General features: G+C 44.5%; 1 protein-coding gene across 2 annotated transcripts in view; it reads right to left on the bottom strand.

The window, feature by feature from the left end:
- Positions 1 to 246: 246 nt before the first annotated feature.
- Positions 247 to 17,186, bottom strand: part of FAM3B (FAM3 metabolism regulating signaling molecule B) — a 52,312-nt gene continuing 35,372 nt past the window's right edge. For both annotated transcript variants that reach the window (XM_082625095.1, XM_082625096.1), the window contains exons 3-8: positions 15,776 to 15,899; positions 5,387 to 5,445; positions 4,444 to 4,494; positions 3,073 to 3,160; positions 1,571 to 1,703; positions 247 to 360 (exon numbers count right to left, since the gene is read on the bottom strand). In XM_082625095.1, coding sequence (XP_082481221.1) covers positions 271 to 360; positions 1,571 to 1,703; positions 3,073 to 3,160; positions 4,444 to 4,494; positions 5,387 to 5,445; positions 15,776 to 15,899 — 545 coding nt within the window. In that variant the 3' untranslated portion in view covers positions 247 to 270. The remainder of the gene's footprint in view (positions 361 to 1,570; positions 1,704 to 3,072; positions 3,161 to 4,443; positions 4,495 to 5,386; positions 5,446 to 15,775; positions 15,900 to 17,186) is intronic.

Below are 17,186 nucleotides of genomic sequence, written 5' to 3'. Positions count from 1 at the left end.
TTCCCCCCAATCCTCTCCTTTCGAGGGGAAGTCACTGCATCCCCTGGAACAATTCCCATGCATTTCAGCCGTCCTGCTCATTACCTTCACTCTATAAACACTGGCATAAAAAGTCTGTGTGACAAGATTTTGTACAACTGGCAAATATTTTGGTTGGCTGGTTGACGACAAACCCAAAATACTCATCAAATATTGACTGTTGGATAAGAGTTGGGGTCCATTCGGGATGCATTTGTCTATAAAAGGCACATTTATTGAGGCTGGGCAATGTTAGCTTGGTCCTTTTGGTATGCAGCCTTCTACCTGGATCTCTGCGGGCCAGCCCGAATACCTGTTCTTCACATTATCTGAGTGGTTAACCTGTGCCAAGGAAAGAAAAGGATTTAATTTATCCATTCATCTAATCAACAAATGGTTAGTGTGCCAGCTGTGAGCAAAGTCATAAGAAGAGAATCACTTCCTAGGATGGGATTTGTTACAACCTACTCAGGGTACGTGATTTCCTCTCAATGTGACTCAATATTTGAAGCAACTTGATTCAACACGTGGAAGACTTTCTGCAATGGTGTATAAGTGTCCTTTAATCCACGTGCCCAGTAGAGTAGCCACTAGCCACATTTGGCTACTTAATTCTTGAAATGTGGCTAGCATGACTGATGAACTGAATATTAAATTCTATTTATCTTGAATCAGTTTAAATGTAATCTGCAAATCTGGCGAGTAGCTGCCATATGGGATGGCACAACCCTCAAGTCTGGTTTTCAATTCTCTGGGAGAAGGACTATATATTTTTTTCAGGGTAATCGGAGTGTTCCTTGCTCAGAAGGAACACTTGTTCCTTGTTCAGATTGATTTGACTTTAAGGCTTCCATCTTCAATTCTTTCACAGATAATGGAGCACCTTAAACTAATGCTTAGAAAGAGTAAGAATATGCATTCTGAACTTTGGAATTCTAGTTTTATCTCTCTCTTTAATATAACAGGTTTGCTGAGACAGAATTCACACCCTATAAAATTCACCCACTTAAAGTGTACAATTCAATGGGTTTTAGTGTATTCATAAAGACATGCAGCCATCATCACACTCAATTTTAGAACATTTTCATCCCGGGAACAAGAATGCACATACCCATTTGAATCTACTCACCATCCTCCACAGCCTTTAGACAGCTCCTAATCTATTTTCTGTCTCTGTCTGAATTTTGACTATTCTAGAAATTTTATATAAATGGAATCATACAATATGTGTCCTTTTGTGTTTGGTTTTCTTCACTTAGTGTGTTTTCCAGGTTCATCCATGTCATAGCATATATCAGTACTCCATTTCTGTATGTGCCTTAATGATATTCCAGTGTGTGGATATACCGTATTTTATTTATACATTTTAAAATCTATTAATCAGGCATTTGGATTGCTTCTGCTTTTTTTGCTGTTATGAATAATAGCACATTCTTGTACAAGTCTTTGTGTGAACATATGTTTTTCATTCTCTTGGCTATGTATCTATTAGTGGAATTGCTAGGACATATGGTGACTGGTTTTCAGGAAGGGATGTATAGCAACCGCTCACCTTTTCTCTCTGAATTCCTGCAGGAAGTTCAAAGCCTTTTGCTCCAAGAAATACCCAGCTCGACCTGAACCGAATGTTCCTGATTTCTTTACTTCCCAGGGCTTCTATGGCCTTCTTAGCGTCCTCCTTCAGTCTGCGGGGCAAAGGGGGAAGCATGTGAATGTCTCACCTGCAGACTCCGGTATGTGGTGCTAGGACACAGTCTGCCCTAGGACAGGTTTCTAAAGCAGCGCCCGCCCTCCTGGGGTGCAGGGCAGGAGGGAAACGCACACGCTGGCTGAGTGCGTCACATCTCTAGTTACACATAAGGCCACATGCAGGACTCTTTTAGACTCGGTTTGGGGCACAGAGTTTTAATTCTCAATTCCGAAAAGCCCTGGGTCTTGGGGTTCAGTCATCCTCATCCGCAGCCAACATAGTTTTCGGTCCTTGCTGCTCTCCTGTTTACTGACCACAAATAAAGCGGACAGAGTTGCTGAAAGATGAAAACAAGTGTCAAAACTGTCCCTTTCATATTCAGAAAAGTCAGTATCAAAAATGAAAGAAAAACCAAAAACAAAACCTAAAGAATCCTACCGTTGTAGAAAGGTGCAATTCAGGGCAAAGTAAAGGGAAGTGGGCAGAAAGGAAAAGAAAAAATAAGTTCAGATTTTCCTAAATGGGTTAAATCTGAGTCTTTCAAAGCACATGTCAAAGAACTTCCATCTGGGAAGATGCTCTTTTAAGAATAAGATCTAGGGGCTTCCCTGGTGGCGCAGTGGTTGAGAGTCCGCCCGCCGATGCAGGGGACACGGGTTCGTGCCCCGGTCCGGGAAGATCCCACATGCCGCGGAGAGGCTGGGCCCGTGAGCCATGGCTGCTGAGCCTGCGTGTCCGGAGCCTGTGCTCCGCAACGGGAGAGGCCACAACAGCGAGAGGCGCACGTACCGCAAAAAAAAAAAAAAAAAAAGAATAAGATCTGAATTCAAACAAATCTGGGAAATGCCATGTTCAGTAGCCCCATCTCGGAAATTCACGATGCCAATGAAGCACTCTGGGGTTCTCGGAAGTTAGGCAGTGAAGACGCATATGTTTGCTTAGGAGAGCACGCCTGGAGAAACACTGCCCAGGTCATTTTCTCCCTAGTGAAAGCATTGTGTATGTGTGCATGTGTGTGTGCGTGCATGTGTGTGTGTGTGTGTGTATAAGTCCCACCCTGGGTTTAGCTCTTTGGCCAAGGGTTAGCTTTGCTATTTTATTTATGGTCAGTGGTGGCTTTGTCTTGCTACCTGGAAATATTCCTTAAGTTTCTAGGATTTATGTGCTCCCACCAGCTTGTCATTTCTCTAGAAATGCAGTCTGTTCCTCATGGTTTCCCATTCCTTTTCCTTGAAGAAGCATCCTGCTCCTTGGACCTTTGTCCTCTCCTAAGCGACGTACTGAGGGACACTGACAGGCCTGGTGCTCCGCCCCCCCGCTGGCTTCCCTGACTCTCGCCCCTGCTGTGACAAGTCTGCACTCACCTGCTGCTACCATCATCGTGGGTCACCATGAAGAGCAGGGACTTCGAGGGAGCGCTCTGAATAAACTTCGTCATCGGTCCAGAGTTATCTGCCGGGTCAATGCAAATCAGTCTTAGGACCTTCTCTGTCAGCTGAGACTCTGGCCCTAGAGGCTGTGCTTCTGCTCTCAGCTTCTGTGCCCCGGGCTCTGAATCCTCTGATTCTAGAACTGTCTCTCGACCACGCAAACGATGCTTTAGTGCTTTCGTAGTAAATGGCCTGTGGGTTCCACGGTTGGGCAATGTGAGGCATGCAGCACGATCGGATCATAAAGATTCTAGTGATCAGCTTTGAAACCAACCGGCAACAACTTTGGCAACACAGGTGGGCTCTCCTTTGCAATTAATAAGAAAGCACCAGACCTGGGCATGACCCTCTAAGAGCCGAGTGGCTCCAGGACACTGAGGAGAAATACGAGACATAACAGACCACACCGGGATGGGGAAGTCCTTGCTAAGAGACCCCTCTAGTTCTTACAGGGAGGAAATAAAGGCTCAGCTCAAACCCTGTTATTTACCACTGGGGCTTGTATTCGTAGTTACGATTAACGGCATCGTTCCCGAGTGCATCCGGGCACTTCTAATTGCTCTTCTCCATGATCTTTATAAAGATTTGTTTTAGGTAATTATCAGTGTTAAATAAAAACAACTGCAGTCAAGATCCAGAGTCCAGAATGGAGAGAGAGTTGGAGGAGGATGGACACCCTGGGCTCCAGGAATGCGTGCACCACGCCCAGCGCCGTGAACACAGCAGTAATTATGGTGACATTCAGGGCTGCAGGCTGATCACAATTATTCTACATGTTTGGTGTAAAAAAAGGAAGAGATGTTTTCTCTTTCCCATTATCTGAGGAAAAGGGGCAGAAGGAAAAGATCCAGGACAAGTGTGATCAAAGAAAAGACAGTTTCCGGGCTTCCCTGGTGGCGCAGTGGTTGAGAGTCCGCCTGCCGATGCAGGGGACACGGGTTCGTGCCCCGGTCTGGGAAGATCCCACATGCCGCGGAGTGGCTGGGCCCGTGAGCCATGGCCGCTGAGCCTGTGCGTCCGGAGCCTGTGCTCCGCAACGGGAGAGGCCACAACAGTGAGAGGCCTGCGTACCGCAAAAAAAAAAAAAAGAGAGAGAAGACATTTTCTAGATAATGCCTTCAAACTTTAATACATGAACTCAGAGACCACGAGGGTTTATGTAAGACAGTTCTAGAAAAAATTTGCTTCCGGCAAATTTTTTGGTAGACAAAATAAGAATGTTGGACGTTTTCGGTTGTGTTTTTTTTTTATCCTAATATATGTGTATAATTCATTTTAATTTTAAGAGGAAAAGAGTTTCCTTACCTCCTTCGTACATATCAAAATACTGTGTTGCTAATACTTTCCCAGTCACATCTGGAAATGAGAGAAACAGTTTTTAAAAGAAGGTACATGGGGACTCAGGGCACGTTCTGAAAACAGCGTGTTCCTTCTCTGTCTCTTTCCGGGAAGCGTGACTGCCGTGGTCCCACCTGAAGCAAAGGACCTCCTTCCCTGAAGGGGGCCCCAGTGATTCGGGTCAGGAAGGCAGGGCTCACACCGGCTGCCCAGAGCATCCCTCCCGCCTGCTTCCAGTTAGATTCACGCCCACGTTCTTTCCCAGTGCACCTGCCTCTTCCCACAAGCACCAGGGCCCCCACTCAGCCTTTTCTGCTGCCCCCTGTAGCTTTTCCTGCAGATCAGGCACGTTTTCCTCAGGTTTCCGCAGCCCTCTGTCACTGGACTGTGTGCTCACCTTGCTCATAGGGACAGACGCCAAGGGAAACCCTTTCCCTAAACCTGCTACAGTTCTTATTGTCAGGGGTCCCGATGGCAATAGTGACAGATTTTTTTTTTTTTCCAGGCCTAAGAGGAGGGCAGGCTGTGCTTCCCCTGAGGCCCTTTTATCAGGCAAAGGTAGGAACTGGTGTCATCTTCTGCTGGGCCACCAGGAATCAGAGCAAACGTGAAGCTCAACTCCAGGGTGTCTGTACCCCCAGGTCTGCTGATCTGGTTTTAGCCCTGACTTCAGCAGGTCCTTCTTTGTTTTTTTAAAATCAGTTTATATTTGATTTCAGTTTTTTGGTAGAACCACAAATCTCTAAAGTGAGGCACTGTAAAAAATAGTTAAATATATACTCTTAAAATGCATTAAAATATAAACCTAGACTAGATCGTGTGCAAAAATCATAAAGAAACCCAAGGTACCACTGAATATCCAATCACAGAGCTTTTAGAGGAGTTTTAAAGAAAACATTTAATAACTTACAGTTGACAATGGCAATATTTATTCCTCTTGCAACATTCCCAGTCTTTTCTCCTATGAGCCTGAAAGGTAGATAAGCATCGGTCAAAGAACTTCTTTCTCACCAAGCAGTGAGTAGCCCTCCCTGCTCTGTAAGATCCTCTCTTGGCAAAATCACTGTCCATCCTTTGTCATTTACCATTTCCTTGTAGATACGCACTGGCCTTGACCCAGCTCCCCTGAAAGTCACCCCTACACTTGCTCCACACACATCCATCCCCACACATCTCTACAGTCTGAGTCCCTCAGGGAACCTGGAAACTGCATTTAATCTTATGATTTATACAAAGGGCCAGGGAGAGAAACACCAGTGTTTGTTTAGCACAGGCTCTTTGCAAACATTCTCTCACTGAATCCTCAACCTCCTCATGGGTGGGCATTCATTTTCCCACTTTATGAATATGGAGTACAACAACCAGTAGAATGGATTAGAAGCCAGAAAGTCTGGAGACAAACACACACACACAAAACCTGGTTACTTTCATAGTCTGATGAAGCTTACTAGACCATGAACAAGGAGATGAGAAGTGGGATGAGAAAGGAGATGGCAAAGTAAAGAGATACTGAAGATGTATACTTGCTGGGTTTCGACAATTGATGGGATGCGAGGAACACAAGAGAAGGGTTGACAAACATGAAGGACACATTCAAACTGGCTGGCTGGAAAAAAAATGAGGTACAAGAGGTGGATGAAGAAGAGATGAGTCTGACCCAACTCTGGTCTCAGCTTCCATGCGTCCTCTCCCCATCAGTGCTCTGACAGAGGTTTTGCGGACACCTGGAGATGCTTTTATCCAACCACAAAATGTAACCCTGTTTATCTCCTTAAATAAATCCTTTACACTAACTACCTCACTTAATTTTTACTTTTAAATTGGAGAATATGAAATGCCAGCTTCAAGGGGATTGTGTCCTAAAACCAGGAAGAAGACTGACCTTCCTGGAAATGTGAAATATTACTGAAGATCTGGTGTGTGTGTCTGTGTTTGCATCTGTATGAGTGCATACATCCTCTGTCAAGTTTTAGAATCAATGATACATTATTTTCATAAAAAGTCAAAGGCATGCAGATTAGAAAAGAAGTGTTATGACTTCCTTTTTTTTTTTTTTTTGTAGATGACACGATCGCCTATGTAGAAAATCCAGTAGAGTCTACAACAAAGCTACTAGAACTAATAAGTGAGGTTAGGAAGGTTGCAGGATACAAGATCATTATATAAAAGTCAATTGTATTTCTACATACTAGCAACTAATGATTGGAAATTGAAATTTTAAACTTAATTTTTTTAACCTTTTTTTTTTTTTTCGCGGTACGCGGATCTCTCACTGTTGTAGCCTATCCCGTTGCAGAGCACAGGCTCTGGACATGCAGGCTCAGCGGCCATGGCTCACAGGCCCAGCTGCTCCGCGGCATGTGGTATCCTCCCAGACCAGGGCACGAACCCGTGTCCCCTGCATCGGCAGGCGGACTCTCAACCACTGCGCCACCAGGGAAGCCCTAACTTTTAAATTTTAAATTAAAAAATATATACAATAACATAAAAGTATGAGATATTTAGCAATAAATATGGCAAAAGTATCTGCAGATGCATACACTGAATACTACAAACCATTACTGAGACAAATTAGATTTAAATAAATTGAGGTGAGTAAAAGACTCAATATTGCTAAGATGTCAATTCTCCCCAAATTATCTAGAGATCTAATGCAATCTCAAAAAGAAAAAAAGAAAAAAAAGAAAAAAGCCAGTAGGCTTTTGTGTAGGCATTTATAAGCTGATTCAAAAATTCATATGGAAATAGAATCTAGAATAGTCAAAATAATTTTGAAAAAAAAGAACAAAATTGAAGAAATTATATTATTGAACTTCAAGGTTTACTGTAAAGTTATAGTTATCAAAATTACTGCATATAGTGAAAAAACAAACAAACAGATAAATGGAAGAGAATAGAGGGTCCAGAATTAGATATACACGTATATGGTCACTTGATTTTTGCCAGCGGTGCAAAAAGAATTCAGTAGAGAAAGACAGTATTATGAAAAATGGTGCTAGAAAAATTAAGTAGCCATGTTTTTAAATGACTACAATTCATATTTCACACCATTTGCAAAAATTAACTGAAAATGGGTATATCATATTATATAAAGTGGAAAACCTAAAATTATCCAACTTCTAGAAGTTTGGAAGAAATTTTGGAGAGCTTCGAAGAAAAATTTTGTGGGTTAGACAAAAAGTTCTTAGATATGACATGAAAAACATGCTCCATAAAAGGAAAAAATTGATAAATTAGACTTCATTAAAATTAAGAATTTCTGCTCTTTGATAAATACTGTTAAGAGAAGAAGAACACAAGAAACAAGCTGGGAGAATCTATATGAAAATCACATATTTAATAAAGAACTTGAATACAAAACATATAAACAAACCTCAAAATTAATAATAAGAAAACAACCCAATTAAAAATGAACAGATTTGAATAGGCACTTTACAAAGTAAGATATACATACAGCAAATATACACATGAAAAGAGGCTCAACATCATTAGTTATTAGAGAAATGCAAATTAAAATCACAGTCAGATACTGCTGCGTACCTATTAGAATGTCTAAAGTTAGAAAGACTGACCATACCAAGCACTGGTGAATATAGTGGCAGATTAATTGAAACTCTCATACACTGATAGGAATGTAAAACAGTACAGCCACTTTGCTTTTAATATTTTACCCCACTTTCTTCTTGCTTGCGTGGTTTCTGAAGAAAAGCCTGATGTGATTCCTACCCTGTTCTTTTATAAGTAAAGTTTTTTTGTTTCATTTTATTTTGTTGTTGCTGTTGGTTTTGTCTCTGGCTACTTTCAAGATTTCCTCTTTGTCTTTATTCTTCTCTAGTTTGAATACAATTTACTTAGGTGTACATTTTGGGGTATTTATCCTGCTTGGTTTTCTCTGAGCTTCCTGGATCTGTGGTTTGGTGTCTGTGGATAATTTTGAAAAGTTCTCAGCAATGTTACTTCAAATATTTATGTTTCTTTCTCTCTTCTTTTTTCTGGTATTCTTATTACATGTATTATACCTTTCGTAGTTGTCCCACAGTTCTTGGATATTCTGTTCTTTTTTATTTTTCAGGTTTTTAATTCTTTTTCTTCTTCCTCTTTTCTCAGTTTGGGAGGTATTATTGCCATATCCTTAAGGTCAATGATTCTTTCCTTGGTTGTGTCCAGTCTACTAATGAGCCCATAAAAGGGGTTCTTCATTTATGTCTGGTGTTTTTAATTTCCACCATTTCTTTTTCATTCTTCCTTAGGGTGTCCATCTGTCTGCTTACATTACTCATCTGTTCTTGTATTCTGTCCACTTTTTCTATTACAGCTCTTAGCATATTAATCATAGCTGTTTTATATTCCTGGTATGCTAATTCCAAAATCTCTGCCATATTTGGGCAAGGTACTGATGCTTTCCCTGTCTCTTCAAACTGTGGTTTTTTACTTTTCATATGTCTTGTTATTTTTTGTTGAAAGCCAGACATGGTATACTTGGTAAATAGGTCTTTAGTGTGAATGTTATGTTCATCTGGCAGGGAGTTAAGCTTTGTTTACTATTTGGTGTAGCCATAGGTGTCAGAGGCTAACATTTCTCCTCTCTTTCTTGGGTATCCCTATAGACTCTTTTACAATGGGTTTGAGACATTCAGTTCTTTTCAGCTGTAATCCCTTGTTATTTTACAGGAGCCCTATTATGTGATAGTAAGACGTCAGGGATGAGGAAGTGTTCCATAGGCCTGTGATCAGGTCTCAGTCTTTTAGTGAGCCCGTGCCCCTGAGCTGTGGCCTTCACAAGTGGCTTTTTTTTTTCTTTCACACCTTAGGGGAGACAGGAAGGCCAGAGGGGCCTGGAGTTGGGTATTTCCCTCCCCCAGGTTGGCTAGTCTTTGGTAAAACCTTCATTGGTTAGACTCTGGTAAAACAGTTCCCTTGAAGGCAAGCCTGCTAAGAAGAACAGAACACTGGGGACATATTTCAAAATGACGACATTCCCATTCCCACTGCCAGAAGCATGAGGGGATTTTTCTTCAGTCTTCCCTCTGGAAGCCTGGTAGGGCTCCTGGAGGAGAAACTCAGGAAGGTGTAGGAGCTCCTCCAAGGCTTGGCCTCCAGGAGTTAATCTCTCAAGTTCATCCAAGCTCAGTCTCCAGCAATTAGTCACTTACCCTTAAAGGGTTCCTACCGGATGCTGGATCCAGCTGAGCTCCCTGCTCCAGGTAATCTGTGATTTGATGAATCTGCCTGTCTCTCCAGTTTTCAGGGCGGTGGTTTGCCCTGTGACCTCAATTCTCTTGTATGTATGCATTTTTAATATACAGCATAATTTGGGGTTTATGTGCTGTGATTCAATCTAAGAATTGCCTCCTTTTAATTGGCATTTTTACAGGCCACTTAATATATGTGAGATATATTTGTTCTTTGTGATACCTTCATAATTGGGTTGTTTTCTGTTTTTGCTGCTTTTCAAATTTTTTAATTTTTGATTTCACTATATGGTGTGTATTTTCTTTGCTTTGTTAAAGGTCAGGTATTAACTAAAGCATAAGCGTATTTTAAAATGCCATCTAAAAAATGAAAAGACAAAATATGGAGAGCAGTTTTATAACACAAAAGGGCTAACTACCTTAATATATAAAGAATCTTATAAATCAATTAAAAAAGGCCAGTGATAGGAATAAAAATGGGCAGGAGATATAAACAGTTCACAGAAAATAAATACAGCCATCCCTCTGTATCTGCAGGACATTGGCTGCAAGACCTGCCACGGATACCAAAATCCACAGGTGCTCAAGTTCCATAGTCAGCCCTCTGTATCTGTGAGATCCGCATGAGTGGATTCAACCAAACATGGATCATAAACATAGTATGTGATCCATGGTTGGTTGAATCCACAGATGTGGAGCCCATGGGGAGGGAGGGCTGACTGTACAGCCATTCTTAGCATGAAAAGACCCTGGATTCACTCACAGCAAGAGCAATAAAACACTAATCTGAGACTAACTTTCTTCTCTCGGAATGGCAAAAATCAAAATATTAGTCAACATGCCTTGCTGGACAGACTGTGAGGAAACAGTCATTCTCATCGTGTTAATCTGAGTCCTCTGAAAAGCAGATACCAAAACCGGGTTAAATGCACTAGATTTTTTTTTTTTTTTTTTTTTTTTGGTACATGGGCCTCTCACTGTTGTGGCCTCTCCTGTTGCGGAGCACAGGCTCTGGACGCTCTGGCTCAGCGGCCATGACTCACGGGCCCAGCCGCTCCGCAGCACATGGGATCTTCCCGGACCGGGGCACAAATCCATGTCCCCTGCATTGGCAGGCGGACCCTCAACCACTGCACCACCAAGGAAGCCCACGCTAGAATTTTTATTAGGGGAAATACCTACGAGAGAAGATGAGAGGGGTGGGGTTAAGCAGGGCAAGTTGTCAGACCCCAACTCAAGCCTGACCCTAAGGGGAGGAAAGGGAAAAAGCTGAGGTGGACATGTCCTAGGTGGCCAGGCAGTCTCAGGAGACTTTGGCAAGGCCATTGGGCATCTTGGAACGCAAGCTGGGCTTCAGCTGAGTCTGTGTGGCCCAGGAATGGGGCTGCCTGGTATCTCAAGTTTCTGATAAGGATTCTCTCCTTGATCAAACTCTACTCAGGCCCCCCGAGCTCTTTTTAAACTAGGCCTGACTTTTGGACTTCTGTTCATCTCTGCATTGTCCAGTTTTAGCAAGAATTCTGCTAAGTCACTTTAACCAGAAAGCCCCACCTTTGATATGTGATCACCACCCATATTCAATCAGTTTCTTAATCCTCCTCCGCCCTCTCGGTGGTGTCTGATCACCCTGTCCCGCCTTCAGCAAGAATCTTGTTAACCTGTTTAGCCAGAATCCCCTCAACTCTGATGTTTCCTCTTAGTAATTTTCTATCCACAATCTCCACCCTGCTCCTTGGCTGTAAAGTCTTGTCCATGAGGTGTCTGGAGTTGAATCCAATCTCTCTCCCCTACAAGACCCCACAAGAGTGGTCCCTATGCTTACTGCCATCACCCCCTTGAATAAAGTCGGCCTGGCCATTTGCACGAAGTGTCATGAATATTTTTTTCTGTAACAGGTCTCAGTCACTGGCTAGGAGCAGCCAGGGGAAGCTGGGCCTCCAGCAAACCTACTATGGATTTTAGAATGCAGCAACTGGAACTCTTGGTCCATGAACTACCTGCCACTAGAAACCTGAGAAGTGCATTCTCACGGTCACCACACTCAAACATTGCTGGAGTGAGAGTCACTTAATTCCAGGCAAAGACTTCAAAATTCAAAGTGGGAGCTATTTATAATTGAGAAATCTATCCTCAGCCAAACTATCAGTTAATCGTTGGTGGGAATGAATACATTTTAAACATGAAGAATCTTTAAAAATAGTACCTCCCCTTGTACTCTTTTCTCAGGATGTTATTGGAAGATGTGCTCCAGCAAAACAAGGGTGGAAACTAAGAAAGTGGAAGGTACTGTATCCAGGAAACAGGAACTCCAACTACAGAGAGGGAGGCAAACGTCATCCCCAGGTTGGTGGTGGAGAGGGGTCCCCGAATGACAGTCACACGGTAGCTGCAGGGTCACCTGGCTGATTGGAGAGGGACAGAAGCTTCATAGGTGAAGTTGGTAAATATCTGATGTGAGAGATTTATTCCAGAGGAAAGTTTAGGGATTAAACTGATGTAAGTTCATGGAAAACCAAGCGAGCCAACAATAAACAAAACGTAATTATTGTACACAACATGCTTCCGTCATGAAGAACCTCTGTTTAGTCCTGTTAGAAAAAAAACAAACTGGAGGGACTTCCCTGGTGGCACAGTGGTTAAGACTCCATGCTCCCTACGCAGGGGACCCGGGTTCGATCCGTGGTCAGGGAACGAGATCCCACATGCATGCTGAAGCTAAGAGTTCACATGCCACAAACTAAGGAGCCCACAACTAAGACCCGGTGCAACCAAATTAATTAATTAATTAATTAAGTATTAAAAAAACTAAACTGGAGGCCACAGTTTGAATATATCCCTAGATGGACCCTCACAGTCACACAGCCCAAACTTAAAACTGCCCTGACCTCCCCCAAGTGCTGACTCTGACCCTAAACAAAACCTAAGCTTTCTTTGTCAGCGTGACCTTGCAGTTATGAACAAGTCAGCTCATGCAATGCAAAGGCACGTAAGTCTCTAGTAACAAATCACACTAGAAAACACTGCACTTACTCATTCAAACTTTATAAGCCGAGCCGTGGCCACGGAGTGCCACGCCACCTAAACCCCTTCCATTTGGAAATCTTGTTTGCCAGGAGTTGGGTTCTCCCTTGGTAAAATATTCCTGTCAAGTAAACTGTCTGAATTTTATCTTCCCAGTCATAATCATGCAAATGATGAATTTTGCTCAAACCATGATGACAGTATAGTAACTTAACCAGGACAGTGGTAAGGAAAGAGGACAGGAATTGTGTGACCGTGGAAAAGAGCTGACCTCCCGAGGGGCAAGGCAGCAGATAATGCTGAAAACGGGAAACAGGGACGTTGTAATAATGTAAACCCGCTGTTTAGAGGTATGGGTGTGAGTGAATAGGGGGACTCTGCTGACAGATGGAGGGGGCTGTCCCTGGGGGAGGTAGGTTTGCAGGCACCCAGGACATGCTGGTTGTAGGGATGAAGCAAATGGCAAAAAACCTCTTGTCTTTCTACATAAACCTGTATATATATATATATATATATATATATATATATATTTTTTTTTTTTTTAAATTTGGTTATTTTTTAAGACCGCACAATGTGGCCTGTGGGACATCAGTTCCCCGACCAGGGCTCAAACCCGGGCCCTCGGCAGTGAAAACGCAGAGTCCTGACCACTGGACCGCGAGGGAATTCCCAAACCTGTATATTTTATTTGTAAAACAACGAGATCTCTGCAACCCACGCTTTCTGTTCCAGGGACTTGTTACAAGAAAACACAACACTAAAGGCACAGCAAGTGTCTTGGCATCTGGCCTCATTGATTCCTGTTCCTTTTAACTTGCTTTTGTTTGTGCTCATCCTGCTTCATTCTGCACTGAATTCTGAAAAACATCTAGAATACTGCTTGAAGCAGGCAAGCTACCTTTGGTTCTACACGTTCATAGAGAGGGTTAGTTGTTCCTTTAGACTGCTGGATTCAAGTCGGTCCACGCAGCAGACCCTACGTTTGCCAGGGTGGAATCCTGGCTCTGTCACTAACAGCTGTGTGATGAGGGGCAGGTGGCTGAACCTCTCTGTGACTCAGTTGCCTTGTCTGTATCATGGGAATAATAATGGTTCCTACCTCAGACAGAGTTCTATGAAGTTAAAGTATAAGTGAGTTGGTTTGTACCAGGTAAGATGCAGTAGCTCCTGTGCATGGTTGGGAGGAGGTGTCAGGCACTATGGAGCAGGGCAAATCCTGGGCTCTGGGATCTGAGCGTGAATAATCCCCTTCTGGAGATGTGATTCTGGATGAGTGACCCCCTCCCACTGTCCCCACCCCTCCCAGGTCTTCCCGCCTCTTCCTTGCCAAGGGATCCTGCTCAGTTTTCAATCTACCTCAATGACAATCCCATTCATCAGGGCATCACCACTGAAATTACACACACACACACACACACACACACACACACACTTACCATACAGCATTTACCATGGACATTTGCAAACTCTGTTTGTTCTCTCCAACTATACCACTGGTTCTTAATGGGGTGGGGGGGTAGGATTTTGCCACCTAGGGGACGTGTGACAATGTCTGGGACCTGTGTGGTTGTCACAGCCGGGGGGGGGAGGATGGGTGTTCTCTGGCATCTAGTGGGTGGAGGCCAGGGGTGCTGCTAACCCTGAAATGCTCAGGGCAGCCCCTACCATGCAGGGTGCCCATGGGGTTGAGGCGGAGAACCCTGAACTGTGACGTCAGCTTCTTGGGCAGGAGCCACGTGTTCCATGCCATGGCCCCTCTGCTGAGCGCCTCACCCTCTGGAGTTCATCGGTGGATGAATGTTTATCAACAAACTGTCCCGTGGACCAAAGGGGACCTTAGAGACACGATGGACCTGCAGAGCGAAGGGGCTATTTCTACCCAACTCCCAAATATTGAATGAGGGGATATGCCAGGACTGTGTAAGGTGTATGAAGCTGAATCCGACCCCCTCTCTGAGCATGCTGCCCGCTCCTTGGGAGAACAAGGTGCGTGCAGAGACGAAGGGACTGAGAGTGGAGAGGTAGAAATGCAGCAAGTGCCAAGGGCTGTGGACAACAGCTAAGCAACAAAAAAAGGGAAAGTGTGCCTGGTTTGGGGGAAATGGTGGGATAATTGGGAATTACTTCCTACTCAGGGTTAGGAACAGACCACATTTTCTCTCATTTGTAATAATTACTTAATCGCCCAAATCATCCTTAAGCTCGGTGTTGTGGGTTACACTGTGTTCCCTCAAAGTTCAAGTGGTGAAGTCCTAACCCCTAGAACCTCAGAATGTGACCTTATTTGGATATAAACCTTTAAAGAGATGACTGAGTTAAAATGAGGTCTTTAGAGTGACCCTAATCCAAAATGACTGGTGTCCATTTTAAAAGGGGAAAATTGGATCGAGACACACACACAGAGGGATGGTGCTGTGAAGACACTGGGCAAAGTCGGCATCTACAAGCCAAGGAGGGAGAATGGGACAGACTCTCCCTTGCAGCCTCAGAAGGAACCAGCCCTGCCCACACGTTGAACTTGACTTCTGGCCTCCAGAACTCAGAGAGAATGAATGTCTGCTGTTTAAACTGCCCTGTCTGTGTACTTTGTTACGGCAGCCCTAGCCATGGAATACACTGGGCTAGGACACTTCCAAGTGCCAGGGTTTATTGGGCTGTCAAGGGTAAGGCAGTCGCACAGAAGCTGAACCGAGCTACGTCGGGGGTAGGGGCTGCAGGGAGAGACGACACCGGCTTTAACCCGTGAGGGTGAGGATCAAAACCCAAATGCAAGGACAGCTGTGTCCGCTGAGTTTTGATGTTTCCCTGACTTTGAAGGGCTAGGGTACAAAATATGTACTGAGGTTTTTGCTAACTGCTGTCAAATGAAAGTTCAACACGGGACACAAAAAACCAATCTACGGGTCCCACCTCCCCACCCTCAGCACAGCATGCATTCTCAGTTCCCCTCGGATACCCCCCAGCCTCTGCCTGAGGTCAAGAAGATGCCTTTCTCTCCTGGGGCAGACTTGCTTCTTGGTCAGCCTCAGAGAAGGGAAAGAACCAAGTGGGAGAGCTAGGTTTGCTTTTCCCGCTGTAGTACTTACACCTCATCCTCAAAGCAGATCTTGGCATACTTGTCCCTGCCACCCCCACTGAGCAACCGGTAGGCGTAGGTGTTTGCGGGACACGGGCTCCAGTGGTCACATTTTTGCCTTTTTGGGGCTGGGGCTGTAACGAACAGGAATATAACAGTTAGCATCATGCAGTATTGATCAGGTGAACCCACTGGTTGACTGTGAACGGCAGCTGTTCTGTCCCAAGACTTCACACCAGCAAGTCCCAGTAGCAGTGGGGGAAAACCGGAAAGAGACAAAATTAATTTAACCTGCTTTTGTCTTCAAATAGCAAATATGCCAAAGGGAGGGCACGTTGAGTAGGCGGAACGATTTCAGAAGGGCTGGGAATCACTCTTGATCGTCATGACTGCCATTCTTGGATTGCAAGGCATAGTCTTTTGCATTCCAATTAAAGAAAGATTCGTTGGGTCTAAGAGTGCTGGTGAACCAAGAAGTAGCCTATGGAGCATCTATCCAGCTTCTGCATTTACACTCCTGAAACACACACACACACCCCTGACCACCACTCTAGCCATGGCTGACCCCTCTCCTTTCCCTCGAGCTTGAGATGCTGAGCTTTTCTGCCTGGGCTGCTATGTCAGTGCTGGCAGGCCCTGGAGATGTCATGCCCAGTGACAGGGGTCAGCACTTGGGGAGGACTGGGGTCAGCTGGCGCTGGGTACCCTCTGTATCTCCCACTGCTGGGTGCCTCGTTGCCAACACTACCACTCATGTCTCCCCCCTTTCACAGGTGTGGCTGTCCACTGTCACCCACAGAACCCACTGTCCTGCGCTGGGTTCAATTTAAATCCCGAGTCTCCAGAAAAATAAACTCAGAAAGTGCTCTCACTCGCCCAGTTTGACTGGGGACGTGCTGTTTTGTGGATCACTGCGCTCCTCTGTGTTAGCACATCTGGCTAGAAGCACAGCCAACAGAGTGGCTGGAAGGCCCTGTTGGGGGGAATCAGGGCACAGGTCGTGCTCTGATGGCTGAGTGCTCTGGGGGTTGAGCTGGACCAGGACTGAACTGCTTGGTGAACACAGGGATGCAGGTGCACACCAGGTCCCGGTGCCCAGAAGGACACAGAGTTCTTGGGGCCTGTGCACCCCAACATCGTGCTTACTCAGCCCTTCACATCTTCCTCCCCTTTACCTACCTCATCCCCATCACTAACCAAAGCCCCAACCCACCCTGCGCTGCCCAGCTTGCCCTGATTTATTTTCTTTTTCTTAGCCCTCATCACTGCCTAATATTCTGCAATTTCCTTTTTAAAAGCTTCTCCATAAGGACAGGGATGTTGTCTATTTATTTTCACTTTGTAACCCCAGCACCAGGTCTGTGTGCAGCGCAAGCAGCTGCTCCATCAATGGTGTTGAGCAAAAGTGTAACCGAGCAGGA

The sequence above is a fragment of the Mesoplodon mirus genome (genome assembly GCF_964341445.2).
Source record: "Mesoplodon mirus genome assembly, chromosome: 6".
Lineage (NCBI taxonomy): Eukaryota > Metazoa > Chordata > Mammalia > Artiodactyla > Ziphiidae > Mesoplodon > Mesoplodon mirus.
This window is presented reverse-complemented; position numbering and strand designations above follow the sequence as displayed.